At 39.1% G+C, this 23,472-nt stretch overlaps 1 protein-coding gene across 1 annotated transcript; it reads right to left on the bottom strand.

Moving 5' to 3' along the window:
• Nucleotides 1-6,536: 6,536 nt before the first annotated feature.
• Nucleotides 6,537-9,630, bottom strand: LOC121049034. The gene is made up of 3 exons (XM_040505449.1): nucleotides 9,572-9,630; nucleotides 7,147-7,865; nucleotides 6,537-6,794 (listed from the first exon to the last, which is right to left on the bottom strand). The coding sequence occupies exons 2-3, from the start codon at nucleotides 7,586-7,588 to the stop codon at nucleotides 6,751-6,753; spliced, it is 486 nt and encodes a 161-aa protein (XP_040361383.1). The 5' UTR covers nucleotides 7,589-7,865; nucleotides 9,572-9,630; the 3' UTR covers nucleotides 6,537-6,750.
• Between the last annotated feature and the right edge of the window lie 13,842 nt (nucleotides 9,631-23,472).

The raw sequence follows: 23,472 nt of genomic DNA, 5'->3' as shown, positions 1-23,472 counted from the left end.
GCATGTAATGTGTCTGACGACCCCATTATCGAGACATGTGGCTACGGACATGCACCAAACATATATGTGTAGGCTATGCACGTGGCTATGTATTCACAGGTGAGCTGCATGATTGCAGGGTTGCACACATGTGTTAGGTACTTAAGTGAGATGATTGTAGTTTTCAGATGGCCATGTGCAGCTTGTTGTGGTTTATGTTTATAAACCAACAAGAAATCAGTCAGAGTCAAAGAAACTTATCTTTGAAGTTTGAACTGGAGATTTGTACGGATAACTGAGGGCGGACCAACAAATGAGACGACCTCAAGTTTAATTTGATCAGATGGAAGTGCAGCGATCTCCGAAGAGTGGGCGGTGAACGAAGTGAACACCAAAGAGTAAGGTGATCGATGTTGAAGCACCATGACAGTGAACAGGGTTCTAGTCACCGGAGCTCTGAGCATCGGAGATCTCGTCAGTGGTGAGCCCGGCGGCTGGCGGAGCTGTGGCTAGCCAGTTTGGCGGAGCGGGACCTTGGCCGGCGATTGGCAGAGCCTTGGCGGATTGTTGTGGCTAGCGAAGGATCCAGAGGAGGCTGCTGCCGGCTGGAGGAGCGGAGCTCGGTCAGCGGTGCCTAGAACTCTGCGGAGCTGGAGTGCAGCGGACCTGGAGCTCGGCGGAGGCTCCGAGTTCGGCGGAGCTGGAGTGCAGCGGAGGTTTTGAGTTTGGTTGAATTCTTTGGCGGACGAAGCCATTGTCCAGCGGAGCGGAGCTCTTGGGTGGTGGAGTTCTTGGCTGGCGGAGCGAAGCATTTAGCCAGCGGTGGCCTTCGCCGGCGGTTAAGCGGAGCTGCTGCGATGCTTGTTGGAGATTGGTGCTCTTGGAGGAGCTTTACCTGGTTTGGCGGCGCTGGGTGCTCACTTGGAGCTTGGTGGGGAGCGAGGTCAGCGGAAACTTGGAGCTCAGTGAAGAGCTCGGTGCCCAGCTGTGGTTTTTCTCAGTAGAGGGAGTCCAGCGAGCCAGGCTAGCGGATGTTGCCAGGGGAGGGAGTTCGGCGATCCAGGCTAGCGGATGTTGCCAGCGGTGGAGCTTGGCCAGCGGAGAAGGGCCGCTGACGGAGACTAGCGGAGCAGTTGAAGCTGGCGGGGCCGGCTGCCTGTACTGGTTCCGGCTACTATTGCAACTGGCGGAGCCTAGCGGACTATAGCTGCCGCCGGCGGAGCCTAGCGCTGAAAATGGTGCCCATCTGTGTCCGTTGGTGGTAGCGGTGTTTTGAGCTGGGGGTGCTGGCTTGGCTGGGTGTTAGCTGCTAGCCCTGCTGGTAGCGGATGATCGATCGAAAACTTTGGCAGTTGGATGCCATAATGAAGGCGGCTAGTGCCCACAGCAAACTTGTGGGTGTCCTGAGTAAATTGGCGCTCCAAGTTGTTTTTTTTTTGGAAGTTGGCGTTGACTATTTTTGGTGAGTAAGGCCAGCGTTGACAAACCTTTAGTTGGCGGAGCCTTGCCCTTGACTGGCGATGACCTGCCCTTTAAGTTGGTGAGGGACCTCATCTTGACCTGGAATTAAGCAAAGAGCCTAAGTTGTACTTGATGTAAAATTTTGCTTTTTTGTTTTACCGCTAAGATGGGTTGCGGCGGATGTAAGGCTTGATTGAGAATACAAGGCAAGGAAGGCCGAGTGCTTCTAGCGCCAATGTTAATGTTAGAGATCCGAGGGGGTCTCTAGTTAGCTTTAGAGAGAGAGAGAGAGAGAGAGAGAGAGAGAGAGAGAGAGAGAGAGAGAGAGAGAGAGAGAGAGAGAGAGAGAGAGAGAGAGAGAGAGAGAGAGTGACACGAGATGTATAGTGGTTCGTTTCCCGCCTCAGCGGGAAACTACGTCCACTTGAATGTTACACTAGTGTGTTGAGCCTTGCGGCCCAAGGGGATTACAAAAGATGTAATGGGATTGTTTGAGTTGTGGGAGGAGGCATTCCTTTTATAGGTGAAGGAATGCTTCTCCTTTACATTTTCTTAGATGTGGGATGACTAAAATCACTATTCTAGTCTAGAAAACCTATTTGTGAGGGCAACTTGGCAAGGCCGGGAAGGTGGCTTCCCGGCGACATATTTGCAACTTCCGGATACCGTAGCGTAGCTTGGACATAGGGCTACAAGATGAAAGTAGCGGTTGGGCCTCACCATGGCTTGTGGGTGTCCCAAAGAGGGTGTTACTTATGCTTGGTGAGATAGCAAACTAGTCATGCTAGTAGGTATCTACATTGAGATTCATCAAAAACAATATTTTGTTCTGAAGGCATATGAATCTGCAAATGTAGAACAGCAAGATGTCGAGAATGAATTGGATATTCAAACAACCTCCACACAGATTCATGAGGAGTTAAATATCGACAATTAAGATAGGTTTGAATTTCGTCATTTAAATTTTCATGCACTAAAATTCGAGCTTGATATGGGCCTTTATTAATATATTTAAATAAATATTTAATTAACATAGATTGAGAACATGATTCAACATTAATGTGAGCATTATATTTTAATAATAAATTTGAATTGTAGGGCACAACAAAATTATTTCCAACATGGATACCATTTTTTATTACAAATTTTGTGTGATCATCACGGCGTCGATATGTTGGAGGTATATTTGTTTCAAATGTAGTGTTTGTACATAGTTTTGGAAAGAATTTAGAACATTTTCCATCCTGCATGCAAAGAGATTTGGAATTTATTTGTCCACAAGGCCCATGAATCATGGATTCGCTAACAATTTTGAAAAGATATGGATTGGTATTTTTGTCTGGCAATTCAGCTGAGATAATAGAATCTATATTAGTTGTTGTCTAACATTTGTAACTTTTCAACCAAAATAACATATGGGAGTGAGGGAGTCCTCTTTTTTGAAATTCTATCGTGCAAACATCTGCTTCAACTTCTCCAAAAGGTTCTCCAGATTTAACATATTTGATCATATCATCCAATTTCAGTTTAAAAATCCTTGAAATTATGTCGGGCCTATCTTTTGGTTTATATCCAGGTTTGTTTTCAAAATATCTCAATATTTCTGGCCACTTAACATTGCAAGTGAAAGTTATAAATAGATCAGGATTGCCATATTATCAGCAAATTACCATTGCATTTTAATAATTGTTGATCATGTACCTTGGGCTTCCAGTGTAAGAACTTGGTAAAATAATTTTTTGTCCTAGATTACGTCCTTCATTAATTCCAGTTGAACCTGCAGTGTAAAGGTCTTTATAAGTTTCGCTTCTTAAATTTCTTTGATTTTTTCTAATGTAGTCTAGACGATGTTCTTCAATAGTTGCATAAGAGTCGACTAAGAATTGTTGAAACAATCGTCCACCTTTTAATAAAAGTGCTCATTTCATTATTTCTATCTTGAATCTGATATGCAATAAAACATCGCATTGATATTTTTATCTTTTTTTTTTTACAGTTTGTTGCAGTTGTTTGCATCAAAAGATCATGTTTATATCCATCTTCTAAACAAAATGGTGTTTGAATATGTGTATTAGATTGATTGAATACAATTGTACAAGTGATTGATATATACACCTATTAGTGTTCTATTCTAGGAAAAGCTGTAAATACAAATAATCAAGATCCTACAATCAATCCTAGATTGATTAGATGAGATGCTCAATCCATCATTCTCTCCAACATATCTGCTGTCACTTGAATGTAGACTAATGACATCTTTCATGCTTTTAATACTCCCCCTCAAGTTGGAGTGTGGATGTCAATGACACCCAACTTGCTGAGGTGTGCATGGAAAGCTGGTGCACGCAGAGGCTTTGTGAGCAAGTCTGCAATTTGATCTCCAGTTTGCACATAAGCAGTCTTGACTTCACCCTTGTTGATTCTTTCGAAACCGTATGACAATCTAACTCAGTGTGCTTTGTTTGCTCATGATACATTGGATTTGCTGCGATGTGTAGAGCTGCCTGATTATCACATAATAATTTTGCTGATTTAGGATGTTCCACACGTAAGTCTTTCAATAGGTACCTGAACCAGCTGAGTTCAGAAGCAGTTGCACCATAGAACGATACTCTGCTTCGGTTGATGATCTTGATACTGTGGCTTGCTTTTTACTTTTCCATGACACAAGTGACTTGCCAAGGAAAATACAGTACCCTGTCACTGACCGTCGTGTAATTGAACATCTTGCCCAGTCTGCATTGCAATATGCAGTCAAATGAAGAGAACTGTGTGCAGGAAACAGTAATCCTAAGCTCGGGACTCCCTTGAGGTAATGTAGAAGCCGGTGGGCAGTTTTAAAGTGATGTAACTTAGGCTCCTGTGTAAATTGACTGAGAGTGTTCACCGCATAAGTAATCCCCGGCCTAGTGATTGTAAGATAGATTAACTTCCCAATCAATCTCCGGTATCAAGTAGGATCCTTGAGGGCATCACTCCCTTTTTCGGTTAGCACCAAATCAGGCTCCATAGGTACCTTTGCAGGTTTCACCCCAAGTAATCCAGCCTCCTCCAATATATCCAATGTATACTTACGTTGACAAACTGAAATTCCAGCTTTGGATCGTGCAACTTCTATGCCAAGGAAGTATTTGAGTGGTCCAAGATCGTTAATCTTGAAACAACTGTTGAGAAACTTCTTGAGATCACTAATAGCCTTCTCATTGTTCCCTGTAATAACCATATCGTCAGCATAAAGTAGTATCACAGTAATGGAATTCTCATAGACCTGTGTAAATAATGAATAATCAGCACGAGACTGCTAGAAACCAATTTCTTGAATGGTAGAAGAGGACCATTGGAACCAGCTGCGGGATGCTTGTTTGAAGTCGACAAACCACGTTCTCCCCCTGTCGACAATAACCGGGAGGAGGCAACATGTAGACCTCCTCAATAAGCTCACCATGTAGGAAGGCATTTTGCACATCCATCTAGTGCAAAGGCCAATCTCACACCGCAACAACAGCTAACAGTCACCGGACGGTAATCAATTTTGCAACAGGGGCAAAGGTATCTTTGTAATTAATGCCTTCTCGTTGAGTAAAGCCCTTGGCGACCAGCCAGGCCTTGTAACGCTCGATGGTGCCGTCGGCATGGTATTTGATCTTGAAGACCTATTTGCAGCCAATGGGACGGTGACCAGAAGGAAGAGGAACCATGGACCATGTATGATTATCTTCAAGTGCCCGAATGTCAAAATTCATCGCCTCAACCCATTGAGGATCAAGACGAGCCTGCTCATAGTTAGCTGGTTCAACCAATTGAGAAACATTGTGCACAAAAGAATGATAACCAGGAGATAACCCAGAGTAGGATACATACTGTTGAAGTGGGTATTGAGTGTCAGACGTGGAGGAAGAGGAAGCAGCCGGGTCAAGCAAAACAACATGATTGGTCTGGTAGTCTCGAAGATATGGCGGTGGCTGTTTGGAATGCATGGAGCGTGTTAGGGCCTGCATAGGAGGAGGAATAGACTCCAACGACAGCGAAGGAGCCATTGAGGTAGCCGGGGTCGAATTTGGGAAAATCGGCGATTGGGGCAGTGAGGGTGAAATCTGCGATGGAAATTGCGGCATGGGGAAAGCGGCAGTGGACTGGGTCGGTAGCAGGGAAGATGGCACAAATGTAGGTGACGATGGAGGAGAAGGAGGAATCTGTAGAGGAGAAGAAGGAATGGATGGGTTTGCGTCTGGTGTCGAAGAGGAAGAAGAGAGATTAGGATCGGGAGGTTAACTGGGCGCTTGAGGAAGAATGGTCTGAGCAGGCTCTGGGGAAAGAATGGGCTAGGATTGGGTTGGGTCAAAAGCAGGAGTGGGTAGGACTGGGTAGTCATCTTGTTCCTTAAGTGGCAATGTATTTAGAGGCAAAATATGTTCATGAAAAATCACATCCCAGGAAGTGAATAATTTTTTGCTTTCAAGATCATAGAGACAGTAGCCCTTTTGACCATGAGGGTACCCAAGAAAAAGACATTGATGTGCACGAGAAGCAAATTTGTGAGAAGGAGTAAGATTGGTTGCATAACACAAGCAACTGAAGACCTGAAGATGTGAATAAGTTGGAGGTGTGCCATGCAAGATTTCATATGGAGATTTATTAGAAAGTAAAGGTGTGGGAAGATGATTTATGAGATAACAAGAGGTTTGGACACTCACTCCAGAATTTTAATGGTAAATTTGCTTAAAATCGAAGAGGACGACCAACGTTCAAAAGATGGCGATGTTTGCGCTCTACAACCCCATTTTGTTCGGGGGTGTAGACGCAAGTATGTTGAAAAATAGTGCCATGCGCATCAAAGAAAGCACGCATGGATGTGAACTCTCCCCCATTGTCGGCATGGAGTATTTTAATGTCACGATTGAATTGTGTTTTTACCCAAGAAAAGAATGATTTCAAGAGTGTTTGAGTATTGGATTTGAAACTCATAAGATGAACCAGGTAAAGCGTGTCAAATCATTGACAATGGTGAGGAAATAATGAGCCCCAGAATGTGTGTGAGTTTTGTGTGGTCCCCAAATATCACAATGAATCAAATCAAATGGTGCGGTTGTTTTTATTGAACTTGAAGGAAAAGATAAACGAGTCTGTTTTGCTAAGGGACAAACATCACAAACATGCTTAGGATTAAACATAATTTTTGGAATAGCTTGAGATAGAAATTGAACAGGTGCAGAAGATGGGTGCCCAAGATGCTGATGCCAAAGATCCAAGGTGCGGGTGATATGATTGGCTAGATGTGGATTTTGAGATGGTGTGAGGTAATGGAGCCCATTAAAATGCTTGCCTGGGCCAATCGTCCTCTTCTTTTCCACGTCCTGCACAACACAAAAATCTGGATAAAATATCATGATACACTTTAAGGCTCGGGTCAATTTACTCACAAAAATCAAATTCACACGGAACTTAGGCACATGTAAGACCGCATCAAGAGATAAATATTTGGACAATTTAATGGATCCAATACTTCAATGGCAGCCTGCCCTCCATTAGGTAACCCCACGAAATCATGTGATGCCTTAATATTATTGTGAGTGGGTGAAAGATGAGATACATGGTCTGTTGCACCACTATCCACAATCCAATATAAAGTTGAATGAGAGTCATTTTGTATATCATTGGAATTAGGTGTGAATATATCTGTCGCATTTGCGAATGGTTGATCATTACCATTTTTATTGTGAAGCAAAGCCATGATCTGCTTGTATTCTTCAGCGGTGAAGGTTGGGCTCTCATTAGCAGGTTCTGTCTTTGTCTCCACATTGTAGGCAGCAGGCCTCTTGTTTCTAGGCTTCACATTCTTCACATGCCATTTGTGACCCACTGGAAACCCTTTAAGGTAGTAGTATCGATCCACTAGATGATTCTCCTCTTCACAATATGTACAATTCAGCGGTTTGCGAAAGAACATAGTCTTTGAGGTGCCTGATGTACGTGCAGCTTGCATAGCAAGAGAAATTGGTGGGCGTTCACGACATGTTGTCGCTTCCATCTGCCTTTCATGTTGGAGGATGAGACTACGGACCTTCTTTGTATCTGGGAGAGGGTTCATCATCAGGATTGAGCCACGATTATTAGAGTAAGATTCGTTTAGCCCCATTAAAAACTGCATGACCCTTTCTTTTTCTTCTCGATTGGCCAGCGTTTTAGCACCATCACAACTACACGTGATGGGTTCCTAATAGGAGGCTAGCTCATCCCAAACAACCTTGAGTTTGGTGTAGTGTATAGAAACCGATTGAGAGCCTTGGTGACATTCAGCGATCTCTTGTCGAATCTCATAGATCCTGGAATCATTCCCTTGTGAAAATCTGTCCTCAAGATCACTCCATACTGCAGCTGTTGTATTTGAAAAAATGATACGCTAAAAGCAAGCGCCCAATTTAACCCTGTAAAATGTCATCATTAGTATACTGTAAATAGGGATTGTTCAAATCCAGGGATTGAGGGTACACCTTGTCACGCCCCTGATTTTATACACAATAAATCGATATATAACCCCATAATTATATATGCGTGAAATGTTCAGCCATCAATACAAAATACTTAGAAACTTATTCCCTTTTAACCCAAGTACATATTGATGCCCTGAACCCACAAATTCTATATTGACTCGCCCCACAGAGTCACACAACGCAAAAGTTTACGAATTAAATTGATAACAACAAAATAAAACGTAAATACTCCTCAGAGCTCACTACAAACGGAAGTCTCTATAACGGTAAGGTCACAAAATTGACTTATTACCGTTAAGCTGCAAGCACGCTACCTCAGCATCAGCCACGATCAACCTGACCTGCAGAAATAACCCCTACACCGTTGGAATGGTGTACCGGGTTGCCACACAACAAACCCGGTAAGCTTTTGCAAGCCCGTATGAGTAACTCAAAACCACAAAGCAAAACACATTTCTCAAGTCACCCCAACCTAAAAAACGATAAGCATACATCTCACACCTACAGCCATCTGCTTCACTCTTCCATCTCATGCTTACATAGGTCAACTCGTGACTAAACTACATGCTCAGATTCTCAACCTAGCATCTCATTACACAAATTCCCCATCAAACAAAACCTCCTTAGATAATGTTTGAAAAATCCCTTGACGCACAACGGTGAGTCACAAGGATCACACTCATTTCCTTCCCACCGGAAACCTTGTCATCAACATGACATCAAGGTGAAAACAATGAATCACCTTCCTATCCTCACACAGAGCACAATCGTCACCACTATGGTTTTCAAGATAAATCAAACCATCAATCAATCAAATCAAGAAGAAAACAAGACAATCACATTTCAAAACAAGCAAAACAAGTCATGGTAACCCCTGCGTATAATTTAGTTCAGGAGGTCACACTAAGTCAAGCAATTCAAATCATAGTAATCCTACACTCAGACGTCTGTAGGTAACCCCGACCATCACAGCAGTCCTCTCGATCTTTGTTAACTTAATAACAATTCAACTCCGCTACCGAGCTGTCATCACACTGATCATCACACAGATTTCATCGATCATCACACAGATTGCCATCATCCTACTGATCATCACACAGATATCGCTGATCATCACATAGATAGCGATCATCCAACAAATCTTCACACAGATATCGCTAGTCATCCTACTGATCATCACACAGATAGCGATTATCTAACTAATCATCACACAGATATCGCCGGTCATCACATAGATAGCGATCATCACATAGATTCATTGCTAGTCATCACACAGATAGCAATCATCGCACATATTCATCACACAGATTTCGTCGGTCATCACATAGATAGCGATCATCACATAGATTCATTGCTAGTCATCACACAGATAGCAATCATCACACAAACATCCCTACACAAGCTACACAGATATTTCTACACAAGCTTTACATGACAATCATCACAAAGATTCATCACGAAGCCACTAATACATGAATATATATGTATATACATACATCCCATAATATATATATATATACACACATAGTCATCCATCCACACAGAAAAGCCACTAATACCAACTATAGTCACAGTTAATCTCATAACTCCAAGACAATATGGTAAACCCGTTCGTGAATGAACATCGTGAGATTACTCACCTCGAAACTCCTGCTGCGTCTTCAATACAGAACAAAGCAGCCAATCCACAAAACGATCGTCCAAGAATACTTCGTCAAGTACCTAATCACAATCGGTTTCCACTTAGTAACAATTCACAAACGAATTAAGTCCGAAACCCCTGTTTTGAACTAAAATCCCCTAAGTGACACCAATTGAGGCGAAACCACATCCGAGACCACCCAATGTCTCCAGAATACATCTACGATCGATATGCCAAAACCACAAGTCGATCGGACGCTCGAATCCTCACGGATCGAAACATCGAACGATCCGAAACCGTAAAAATCACAACATGCTCATACGATCTCCAAAAATTACAAACAATATATCGAAATGCTCGTATCGACGAGTAGATCGAACTCAGGAACAGAAACTATCCCTGAGGTGGCCGGAAACTGCCGGAAAACACCACCACAGTGGCGGCACCGCCGCCGGACCAAAGTCGGAATTTGAAAAAACTCCCAACACCAAAGTTCTTCATCTCAACTCCAATTTAAACTTTCATAACTAACACAAAGTCTAAATCATAGCCGTTTGGCCGGAATTTACCTCGCAACATCTGAAATTCGATGAACCCTAGAATTTCAAAGCTTTGATTCGTCCTCCACAAGTGAAATCGTCCCAAGCCGCTTTGGGAGAAGCATCAACGTCCTATGGGCTTCAAAAGCCCTCAAGAAACACCGGCAAAGGTGGCCGGAAAAAGAAGAACCGTTGGAGTCGATTTCGTCCCCGACGAGGTTCTCTTCTCGGCCATGTAGCGCCTCCTACAGCTCGTATTTCACTTTGATTTCTTCTACAAACTCGTAAAGGGGGTCGAGACGAGAAAAACCCACTTTGTTTCACGTCAATCGGTGGCTGGATGAGGAAGATATGGCTGAAAAACTAGAGAGGGCGGAATCTGGGCTCGGGAGAGAAAAGGGCTCAGATTCGGTTTTCTGAAAATTCTGTCCTTCTCTGCAATTTTCGGACTTTTCTCATATTTATAGAATTTTCCCAATTTTCAATCACTCATAACTTTCTCATATTAACTCCGATTTCCGCATTCCACATATCCACGAACTCGTATCGACGCGCTCTACAACTTTCGTGAAGGAAGTTTTCGAAGAATCCCAACGTATCAAAAGTCAACCTTGAACCCCCCCTAAAGTCATACTTTCCAAATAATTAATTCGTCCGAAACACTTCCGCTCCGTCCACGAGCCACGAAACCGTCCGATATCCATAATTTAAATTCCGGAAAATCCTCGGAAAATAAATACGAATTTCTGGGGCATCACACACCTGTCATTGTAAAACAAATAAAGAATTAAAATAAATGCAAATTATAATATTTACAAAAATAAAATAAAGGATATATACAAAATAACAAAATAAGGGGGGTTTTAAAATTTGGGTTTCGAAAATTAAAATAAATAAAATAAAGAAAATACAAAAACACATATGCAATAAGGAAACGTAAGAAACAAATATCAAAACCAATTCCATGTAATCAAACTCAATTCAAACCCTATAATCGATCATCTAAGTCATGAGAAAGAAGTTGATCATGTGAAATATTCTAAGCAAATGATTTCCCATATTTTACTTTCCTTTACTAATTAATCTAAGTGAAAGCACCGAGATCAATCCTATTAAACATGTAATCAAAGTCTAGAAAGCTAGCTAATCAACACATGTTCGATGCAAGAAGCATAGAGAAAGGTTATCAACTTAAATGCACAACCTAGTATGAATAAGTTCATCTATTTGCAATCCTTTTCAATTGAATTCGACCTTTGTCCAAAGCCTTTAATACTTATGAAATAGGTTCACAAAACTATTAGATGAATTGTTAACCTAAATCTAGCACCAATTACATGCAAATCCTATAAGTGTCGACCCATATAAGATAAATATATAAAAGATTTCTATCAAGCAAATTCAATCGAACAAACTCACATAAGCAACTTAGAATCACAATTATGGAATTCGAAATCTTTATTTAAACATAGAAATTGGGCTTAAACTTTGCCCTAAACGTTATTGTTAATTAGAAACAAGTTCCTACAAATTCAAACAAGGAAAACCAATAGGTTACAAGGAAAAAGATCGAATTACACCGTGAGTGGAGATGGAGATGGAGAGCTTGAATGTTGGACTCTTGAACATTGGAAGCAATTCTTCAAGGTGGATGATGGAGGCTATGTCTTCACTGCTCCTTCTTCTTCTTCCTCTTCCTTGCTTGAAAACGCGGAACTTGCAACTAGAGGATGGAGAGAGGGAGAGAGCTTTGACGTTAAGGGAATTTCTGAATGGTGAATGTGTGTAAAATGTCAAGCATAGGGGGAGTATATATAGGGGACGGCCAAGCTTCATGATTCTTCTTTTAATTTCCCAAGGAATTAATCTGATAATGCCACACAGCTTCGACCAATGACGTAGAGCCACGTCAGCTCTGTTGTGTCATCCAACCAATCAAAAAGCTCCAAAATAAGTCCATAATCCTTTAATATATATATTTGCCGAATTTTCAAGGATTATTTCTGATTTTATTCATCATTTTCGGCCAAATATATAGGGATGTACCTAGACAACGTATCTGGACGCATTTTGAACATTTTCTCCCTTAAAACTCTCCATGGCCTTATCTTTAACGTCCCCCCTTGATTTCCTCTTGATTTTCAGGGAAAAATCATGATTTTATTCTTTATTTTCGTCCAAAATATCTTGAGGGGATTTATGAACGAATCTAGACTTGTTTTGAGCCTTCCCTTGAAACTCTCCCTAGAATATCTCCAACGTAATCTTTTGATTTTCACGTTTTCTTCACCCATTTTCATGGCAAAACTAATTTTAGTCTCCAAAAATATATCTTTTACATCCAACAACCCAAAATCCAATTGGCTTTCTTCATTTGCCGAAAATCCACATTAACCTTGAAGATTCTTGGGCTTCCATGTGTCATCTCCAAGCCATATGGTCTCCTAGTGCCTCCAGGACTCTTCTCCCAATGCCCTTTTTCTTCATTTTTCTGATCATACTTCCTGGTTAGCTTAGGAGTCTTGCTTTGTCAAAGTTTCCTTTTCTGAACAGGGTTTCCTGGCTGGACCAGGAAAACTTCATTTCTTCGTTTCAGCTCATTTATGCAGCCCTTGTGTCTTGTCTCAGCTCTCTCCAACGTTTCCTAGCTTTTCTTTCCCTTTTTGAGCTCATTTCAGTTTGTTTGCTCCATAGGACCTGAAAATAGAAACTATTACTAAAAATAGTAACTTTCCTAAACAAGAAGAATTTATTTAAGGAAATAACTAAGTAAAGATGAGGAAATAACACTTAAACGTCGTATTAAAATGCTCCTATAAAAAATCACGCTGCAGGCGATGTCGGGCTGGATTGAATGAAGAATCCAGGTCAACACCATGTCATTGCAACGTTTCCACATGGGATATTTGGTGTCGGTAGTTGGAGGCAGCTATATTGTTCCATCGATCAATCCTAGCTTGTTCTTGGCACTGAGGCTGAGACGCATTGAGCGGCTCCACTATCCGTAATTGTGTCCATCAAGCAATGTGTTAACCAGGATGACTCCTAGTGTATCAGAATGTTGTAAGACCAAAGGGTCAGGTAATCTTGTCTCAATCTCTTCCATGGATTTGGATGAAGAATCATTTTTGACTTTTGTAATTTCTGTGTCTTCGATAATTTCGACCATGGTGTTGATGTGGTGGTGTTTTGGTGTTTGATTGTAGCGGAAGGTTGTGGATTAGAGACACCAGAATCGGTGCTCTGATACCATAAACAAAATGGTGTTTGAATATGTGTATTAGATTGATTGAATACAATTGTACAAGTGATTGATATATACACCTATTAGTGTTCTATTCTAGGAAAAGATGTAAATACAAATAACTAAGATCCTACAATCAATCCTAGATTGATTAGATGAGATGCTCGATCTATCATTCTCTCCAACATATCTGTTGTCACTTGAATGCAGACTAATGACATATTTCTTTCCTTTAATATCTTCACCATATGGAAAAAGAATTGGATATTGTAATGACATGTATTTTGGATGTATTTTGGTAATCTGCTTCAAATGTCCATCATTTGATTGAGTAACTATGTCTTTATTTGAATTGAACTCTCCAATGTCACCAACAATTAGACCACCAATTTCTTCACTTGTTGGTTCCTCATATTGTTTATTGTCAATTGGCTGGTGATTAAGCATAGTCATATTAAATGAAGGCAAAGAATTGTCTTCAAATTTATTTCTAATCGTTCGATAAGTTTTAACTAATTCGTTAATTTCATCAAACATGTTAATCAATCCCTACACAATATCTGGTCTGATTTTTTTATTGATATGGGAAGGATCTATAGTGTTAATACAATTTGATACCTCATTTTTTGTATCATAGATGTATAATTGTGCGTACTTTGGACATTCACAATCAGGAGGCAACATAGAACCCATTAAATGATGTACTTGACTATTTATTTTGAAAACATAAGGACCTGATCCGTTACTTACACCATGATCAATTGTTGCTCCCATTGATGTAAAAGAGTACATTGAATTGTAAATTCTAATATTCTCTCTTAAAAATGTGCTTTCTCTGTTTTTTGGATTTAGTAGTTGCTCAAGAAATGATGGAGTTGGGTTTGATTGTTCGATTTTGATTTCTCCTTTTTCACAACAATTTGTATAGATGATGGGTGCATTTTTCATTTTTCAAATTTTTTTTTGTTTCCTTCTTTTAACCAAAAGATGCACTGCATTGAATACATGTGAAACTATTGTCGCCAAAATCTTCATACTTCATAATAACTCCTGCAAATGTAGTTTTTTAATAAATGATTTATATATTTATCTTCTATAAACACAAACAATAAAAGCTGAAATAGAAAACCATTTACCTTGTTTATTCCTTTGATATGATGCCTGACCAAAAAACGATGAACCTCCAACTGTGTGTAAAATTTAAGAATTGTTACTGATATTATTGAATAAAATAAATTTGTATACACCATCAAAGAAGTCTAACATCTAACTCCATCAAGTTCCATAATTTGAAAGATACTAATATCGAGTAATTGCTTAGAATTACCTATTGCATTTCCAGCATTATTGGATGAGCTTTCGCCGGCAAACTAACTTTGATTTATCATCGTGTTGGGATTCTCTTGATTACTCTGAAATTGTTTGGCATGCTGTCCCACTGAGTCTGTAACTTCATTTTCAACACAATACAAATTCTCCGATGCTCCATTATGATGTAAACCCCGCTTCTTTCTTCTTCTTGTTGACTGGGTCTCTATCAACAAAACTAATACAATATCAATGACTTTCAATGTGTAATCAAAGTGAAACAATTGCTTAAATTATACATTAACATTTAATAACCTATGCTAGTAACAACTAGATGATATGTACCTTCATCAGCGAAAGAATTTTCAGATATAGCGGCAATGAAAGGCTGATTATCTGTCATTTCACACATATCTGATCCCCTTCAGTTGATAAGCTCCCACCCCGACTCTCAGAATGATCTAAATTTACTGAGTTGTGATCGTCTTCTAGCAGCATTCTTTTTCTTGTTGTCCTGCTCTTGGGTGGCATGACTGTATTTAAAAATTATATTTTATCAACACATTTCTATTTAGAAAGAGAAGCAACAACTTAAATGTGTTCCCCCCCCCCTGATTTGAGATTTTGTGTGTTTTTCTTGTCCATGATAGAAGAAACAAAAATTGAACAAAATAAATGGAGGGTATCCCTACGTGATTTATACTCTATCTTAATAGAAAAAGAAAGCTGAAAAAGATGCAGTAAATGATCTTTAGACTGTTTATGTATGTCACTGACAATGTAAGATAATTTCAAATATTTGACAAAATTTCAGCCTAAGCTAGTAAAACCAAAGCATTGAGATCTAACATTAAGTTTACTCATGTCACAACATACTTCTATAGTATCAGTTATCAATAATCTTTAGCTAATAAAAGACTAAACATGGGAATAAAATAATAGAATAACAATTTTAAAAACAAAGCACCAAAAGAGTTTCCTAGAAAATAACTTGAAAGGGATTAGGAACCTAAAGTGGAAGGTTTATGGACTGTTTACAGGGAAGAAAGTTTTAGTGTTTTGCAGTTTGTCAGCAAACATCTTCCATTTGCTAACGCAACCAATAAAATTTAAAGTTGTACATAATTTTAAGGAATAAGACTTGCCGCTTATTCACGTACACGCCGACTAATAAAATTGAGCACTGAAGTTTACACATGTTGTATTACAATATCTCCAAATCTAACATCCGCCGGACAGCTTACGGGCCTTTTATAAACATTACTAGAAAATAGGCATTCGAGACCGACACTACACCAATTTTTCAATCAGACGACAGCAAACATTTTAACTGTCGTCTGAAATAATCAGACGACAGCAAGAAATATTCTGTCGTCTAAGTTTTTGAATCCAACAACAGTTTTTTCTTGGCTCTTGTGCAAAAGCATTTCAGACAATGGTTGATTTTTTTGATGTTGTCTAAATGAGTCAATTCAGACAATAGTTATTACGTGATGTTGTCCAAGGTTCATTTATACAATGGTTGATAAAAGATGTTGTCTGATTGTTTTTAATCAGACAACAGTTATTATTTCTCTGTTGTGCAATTACCATTAATACAATGGTTGAAAAAGATGTAGTCTGATTGGTTTGATTCACACAACAGTTTTTCAATTGTCTATTGTGCAACTCTCTTTCAGACAATATACGAAAATTGCTGTTGTCTGAGTTTTAGGGTTCAATAGATGCTTTGCGCCCTTTTTAATTGACTCGACCAAATTTTCAATTTTTCACTTCCCACCATTCGGCCAAAACCCGAGCTCGCGCTTCTCTCTCTCAAAATCACTCTTCATCTCCCCGATCTATCTCTTCCACTCTCCCTCTTAGCTTTCTCTCTCTTCCACTTAACAAAACTACCTCTCTCTTCTCACAGCTCCCATCTTTCTCCTTCGCCTTTACAAAATTAGAGAAAGTGGGAAGAAGAAAACATGTAGCACGAAATAGACGATGATTGAGAAATCGAAACCCAAATTTCTCTTACTCCTTCTCTCCACCCCTTTCTGCAAAACCCTAGCTTTCTCTCGCCGCCGCCCCATCAATTTACGTTTCAGATGAAAGGGTCAATACAGAAGCCCACCGAACTGGTTGAAGATCTCTACTCCCGATGTAAGTAAATCTCTGAACCCTAGATTTCTAATGTGGGTTTTGTAATTTGGGGGTTTTTAATTGGGATACCCAGAATTTCATATCAAAGACCAGCTAGAACACGAGCTCAGCTTTGCACTCTAGCCAAGTCAAATTGGAGATGGACTCAAAGATGGGAAAACGGTTTGGAGATGGAGTCATGCACTCCTAGCATTGGATATGACAAGTTCATGTTCTTTATCTATAAATAAGAACCATGAGCAAATTTGAATCGTTCGTTGTTTTGTGAATCAATTCGTTTCTCTGACGGTTTTGCCCATGGCAATTGCACTTGGAATTCTCTTTGCAGTGGTCGTGGTCCTTTATCCGCTAATCCTTCATCTCATTCCGGTGGTACTGCTCTGCGTCTTAGGCCTCTTTGCCAATCTGGTTCAGGTACTACTTCTTCTTCTTGTTTTCCTTAGAATTTCGAAATTCTTGATTTAGGATTTTAGTAGATTTAGTCTAATTGTTCAATTGTTTCAGGCGTTTTGCTTTGTTTTTATCTGGCCGATCTCAAAGAATGCATACACAAGGATAAACGGCGTGGTTAAAGAATTGGATTGGCTGGTTCTGCTAGGCCTCATTGATTGGTGTGCTGGCGTTAAGGTATACCTTACTTGATTTTTGTGATCGTTGCTTATTGAACGTCTTTAGATGCCACTGATTTTACTTCATATCGAAGATTATTGCGGTGCTATTGGATTTGTTTTGCTAGTTCAAAGTCTTACTGTTATGAACCAATGATTACGGTTATTGCTGGCTTTTGAAGTTTGATTTGCTGATTGACTGTTTACCCCAGTTCAGTTTTGTTTGTATGGAATGCCCAAGCATGTGTCAAGTCCCATGTTAGGTCAATTTGTAAGCCTACACAGAGAGCTACATCAGTGACAAATTTTAGATATCTGCACTGTATGTTGGATTTCTTTGGCGTATGTAATTGATCATAGGAAACTTGGTCAATGCTCCAATGAGTATAGGGTAGTGCGTTATCACACCAGTATGACTCATCTTTGGGTCGCAATAGTTCGAAGACTGTGGATCAATAATCTTTAGTTTGGGAACATGCAAAGATTAATATCTTACATGGTTGCAACGACTGTTATACTTCTATGGTTGCAAAGAGTAATGCCCTAAAGAAAATTTTCTCATGTATTTCCTTAAATTGAAACATAATTTCATTTCTCTAGTTCAGTTTAGTATTTCTTTGTTCACTTTCTTTGCTATTCCTTCATTTACAATTGATTTTGTCAGTTAGTTACTTAAAATAGTAGAGATAATGTGGTTACACAAAAGGAGTTACTTATAACTGGGTTTGGAAGTTTTTGTTTATGCTGCTGGAAATGATATCTTAGCTTTTAATTTACTTTAACTCTACTTGCTGCAGATCCTAGTGTGCGCAGAGCAGGAAACGAGTCATTTAAAGGGTAAGGCAAATTTATTTCTTAATTGCTTCATATGTGTTTGTGTTTAAGAATAAGTATATATTTTAGTGAAAAGTGGGAAGAACATGTTATGTATTTGCTCATGGTTCTTATTTATAGGTAAAGAACATGAACTTGTCATATCCAATGCTAGGAGTGATGCTGATCATCTTGTTGAACTGGTATTGTTCCACCTAGCTCTTTTTTATAGCATTACGTCTTTTCTTGATTACATAGAACTAAACATATGAAAGTCTACTGTACAGTAACAAATGTGATCATCATCTTGTGAGACTTTTCCCTTTGAAGTTTAACTAGGACAAGATTATGTCAAAAGTGATCTTCAGAACCTTAGCCATTATAGAGCATCCTTGACCTTAGATTCTCAGAAAATCTAGGTTTTGATTTCAGTGCAACGGTTATAATTTCTTGCAGCGGGTTACCTCAACTCAGCGAATGGCTGAGAATTCAGTTCTTGATGCACATACTAGTGAAGTAAGTTTTCCAAAAACTGTATAGTGGCTAAAAGTATAGTGGCTAGCAGATTAATCCCGAGATGTTGCAGAATATTAAAAAATGAGGCGTTTTGAAGGAGCAGAGCGTACCAAAAGCTTGCTTTAGATCCATAATGTTATTCGTCTTTGTATGGCAGTTGTTTTAATTCCTCTTATCTATTTTTCACCAACATTTTGGTTCCACTTTTCGTTTTTCTTTTTCAATCTTCATTAGTTTTGCTTTAGATCTAATATTTTATGCTATCTATGTCCTAAGTTATGGATTTGTGATCTCGCTTTTCATTTTCATATTGTCCAGTCTGGTATGGTGAACCAGTAAGCATTTTTACCTTTGGGTGAGATTTTGGTTTCTCTTTAATATGATTTTTAACTCCTTTGATAGATTCAATTTGTTAATGGACGTGTACCACAATCTATATCAGAAATACGAGGGTATTTGGAGAATACTTTGTTACAAATAATTGAAATCTGAGTTGCAATTCAGCTCTTAATACTTTCTGTTGTTTTATTGTCTAAGGTTGGTGTGCGAGGACATAACTAGGGGTCTAGAGGGTATTGCCATTCCAGCTAGCAATTTGGTCGATGATCCGCCTGTTGCTCCTACAGGCAAGTTGATCATGTTCATGGAGTAATACTTGTTACTTAGATAAAAAAATGTTTATAGGCAAGTTGGAATTCAAATTTCATCCAGTTGTCTTGTTGATTTGAGTCATTCTTCCTTATCAAATTACTTTGCCCTCTTCAGTTGCAATGGTGGAACTTTTTCATGGATCTTTTTAAATTCCACATGTACTTTTCCTTCTATAAGTATCTCTTGGCAAGATGAGATTGGATCGAAGCAAAAGAATAACTTCCCATACCACACACACACACACACACATATTTATCTTTGGTATTTGTTGTTTGTATGCCACAGTTTTCATCACATAACTGAGGTTGATGCTTTTTGATGTAGGGCCTTCCCTCCTTGAATATCAAATGGTGAAACCCACAAGTCTAGCTTATGCTTTGCCAGTTGATGTTGTAAATATGGTTATCTTAGCAAGCATAAAGGAGTTAAGGCTTAAAGTTGCTGGTGCATTGTTTTCACTTATTTGTGAGGTTTAGGATGTTAATGCTCATCACATTTATGGACAAGTATAAGTTTATGGTTAGTGTTTTATGGTTAGGGTTAATGTTGGGATGGAATGACTTTGTTGAATATATGGATGAATGTATCGGATCTTTACATAAATGAATTTGTTTTGAATGTGTTGTCATTTGGATTCCATATATGCAGAATGTCGGTCTTTTGAATGTCTCTCAGACCATTCTATTCCAGCTAAAAACTATTGTCTAATAATTATTCATCATAAAATGCCTAGCAAAAACTGTTGTATGAGCTATCTAACTATAATACATTAAGGACTAAAAGAATGAGAAAGCCATTGTTTAGCAAAACAACAGACAACATTTTTTCGGAGAAACCTATAATATCAATAATGGATAGACAATGGGAATTTCAACTACATGTTGTCTGACCCAACCTTTAGACAACAGCAAGCATATAAGCCCCTGTTGTCTGACACAACCTTCAGACAACAGCAAGCATATAACCCGCTGTTGTTCTTTCTGGTATTCAGACAACAGACAGCATAGTAGTCGCTGTTGTAGTAAACTTTATCAGACGACAGTTTTTTGGTATTGTCTAATCCATGTATCAGACGGCATTGAGATAGACAACAGCAAAGCATATAATCAGACGACAGTGAAAAACTGTCGTCTGATTGAAAAATTGGTGTAGTGTGATGTGCAAATTGGGCGCTTAATTATAGGTGTATTGTGTTCTTCGATGCGCATGTATTGTGAAAATGCAAAATGTAATAATTTAAACACAAACAGTAGAGCCATTTTCTAAAATGAAGAATAAAATTTATCATATAATAAGAAAATATTGCGTATGTCATATCATATCATGTCCAGTAACCAATTTAATTTTTCTAATTCAATGGAAAAGAAGCAGGTGACCGTGAGATCGCGGCACATAGATTCCAAACTTTTCCGCTACTTGCCAAAGCCAGTGCTTTGTTGACACTGGGATGACGTACATCGTGATTTCGCTCTGCGATGATATCGTGGCATGATTTTCCCCATGAGACAAGATCAAGACAACAAGCATCAGTCACAACCGTACCTTGATAAATGCTTTTCTCTATTTGCTCTCCGCAGGTAGGGGGGAACTTTTCCAAGCATTCCTTTACGGGCTTGGTCTCGTGTTTGTCTGAATTGTCGATGGCAACGCACTCCGTCCAAATTTTTTCGCCCTTTGCCAAAGTTTGAGCTTTGTTTGCACTAGGATGACGTGCCGCAAGGGACGTGTTGAGGAAGGTATCGTGGCATGGTTTACCCAACTTTACAAGATCTCGACAGCAATCATCACTCAAAAATCCATTATTGAAAATACCGTTTCCTACTTCGATCCCGCACTTTTCGGTGAACTGTCTTTCACAGTCTTTAACATTTGCTGGCCCCTCCAGTGTTGGGGTTGCAAAAGCATTTAATGTCACCTGCAAGAGAAAAATCACCAAAAGATGGCACCTGCTTGGTCCGGCCATAACTCCCTTTGCAATGTTATGTGATTACTCACGAATGTGTTTTCTGGTAATGATCGCTTTGTTGGAGTTTAGTTTCATGTGATAATATATTTATAAGGGAGAAAACATAACCGCATTTAAGACTCAAATGAACTAACTGTGTAAACGCTTATGCGCTCTTTAAAAGAAGTAACGTATTTAATTGGCTATCGGCTTTAAATAAGAGAGTTACATTTAAACAGTGCGTACGTGTTTCGATAGCTCGATTATGTTTAAATGATTTACCGCTAAATTATCAAGTTTTAAATGCAGATAAGTATTCAACAAGTGGTCATTATATATTACACTATTTATGCATCAGATCGTTTAAATTCTCAAAATTCTAGACAATTCCACAATCAAAATATGTTTAGGAAATAGCTGTGGACCAAAAATTAAACGGGCTTGTTCAAGCACGGCGCAAAGCACGAACGGACCGACTGGCCGGATTAGCCCATTTGTCACCCCGAATCTTTGCGTTTTGGAAAATTAATTTACCACTTCTAAATTCATCATGTGTAATTTTATCCTTCTTAATAAATTCAATGATTTCCGGTAAAACAAATAATTACTGTGATATTGTCAACAAGAAAAAATTGACTCTTCTTAAGTTCTTTTGGAGAAAAATATCCTACTCAGTATTTTTTTTTTTTTTAGCTCTGACCTTGTACATTTTAGTTGAAGTAGAAGTAACTTTTTGTAGATGAAAAAGAATTAGGGCTCCTCATGTGATTGATTTGAGGAGTGATTAAAGAATGCACTTAAAATAAAGCAGTGATTTTCTTTTTGGGTAACGAGTGATCTCCTCATGTCTATGTAATAACTAATTAATGTAAAATGTTATATAACGCCGGGGCTGGGCCAGCTTGACCGGTCACATCGTGGTGGTTCCAGTGGGTCCCGCTAGTGATTATTTGGAAATAAGTCTTGTTTTCTTGCATGGTATTATTTGAGTATTATGTAGGTGGTATGAACAGTTATAAATATTTCAGATTGACGCATTCTTGATGGTGTTTATTAATTAGGAAAACAATTTGTCGAGAGTGTACGTAATTATTAAAAAAATCTTTAATTTCGGCATGCACTCACTTTAATCTTAGCAATTATCATTATCATTTTATTTTAGAAGTGAAGCTTTAGATGTTATTGTCAGCAAACATCTTCCATTTGCTATTGCAACCAATAAAATTTAAAGTTGTACAGCATTTTGAGGAATAAGACTTGCCGCTTATTCACGTACACGCCGACTAATAAAATTGAGCACTGAAGTTTACACATGTTGTATTACAATATCTCCAAATCTAACATCCATCGGACAGCTTACGAGCCTTTTATAAACATTACTAGAAAATAGGCATTCGAGACCGATGTGCAAATTGGGCGCTTAATTATATAGGTGTATTGTGTTCTTTGATGCGCATGTATTGTGAAAATGCAAAATGTAATAATTTAAACACAAACAGTAGAGCCATTTTCTAAAATGAAGAATAAAATTTATCATATAATAAAAAAATATCGCGTATGTCATATCATATCATGTCCAGTAACCAATTTAATTTTTCTAATTCAATGGAAAAGAAGCAGGTGAACGTGAGATCGCAGCACATAGATTCCAAACTTTTCCGCTACTTGCCAAAGCCTGTGCTTTGTTGACACTGGGATGACGTACATCGTGATTTCGCTCTGTGATGATATCGTGGCATGATTTTCCCCATGAGACAAGATCGCGACAACAAGCATCAGTCACAACCGTACCTTGATAAATGCTTTTCTCTATTTGCTCTCCGCAGGTAGGGAGGAACTTTTCCAAGCATTCCTTTACGGGCTTGGTCTCATGTTTGTCTGAATTGTCGATGGCAACGCACTCCGTCCAAATTTTTTCGCCCTTTGCCAAAGTTTGAGCTTTGTTTGCACTAGGATGACGTGCTGCAAGGGACGTGTTGAGGAAGGTATCGTGGCATGGTTTACCCAACTTTACAAGATCTCGACAGCAATCATCACTCAAAAATCCATTATTGAAAATACCGTTTCCTACTTCGATCCCGCACTTTTCGGTGAACTGTCTTTCACAGTCTTTAATATTTGCTGGGCCCT

This window comes from Rosa chinensis, chromosome 5 (assembly GCF_002994745.2).
Source record: "Rosa chinensis cultivar Old Blush chromosome 5, RchiOBHm-V2, whole genome shotgun sequence".
Lineage (NCBI taxonomy): Eukaryota > Viridiplantae > Streptophyta > Magnoliopsida > Rosales > Rosaceae > Rosa > Rosa chinensis.
The sequence above is the reverse complement of the archived record's forward strand: the minus strand, read 5'-3'. Positions and strand labels throughout refer to the sequence as shown.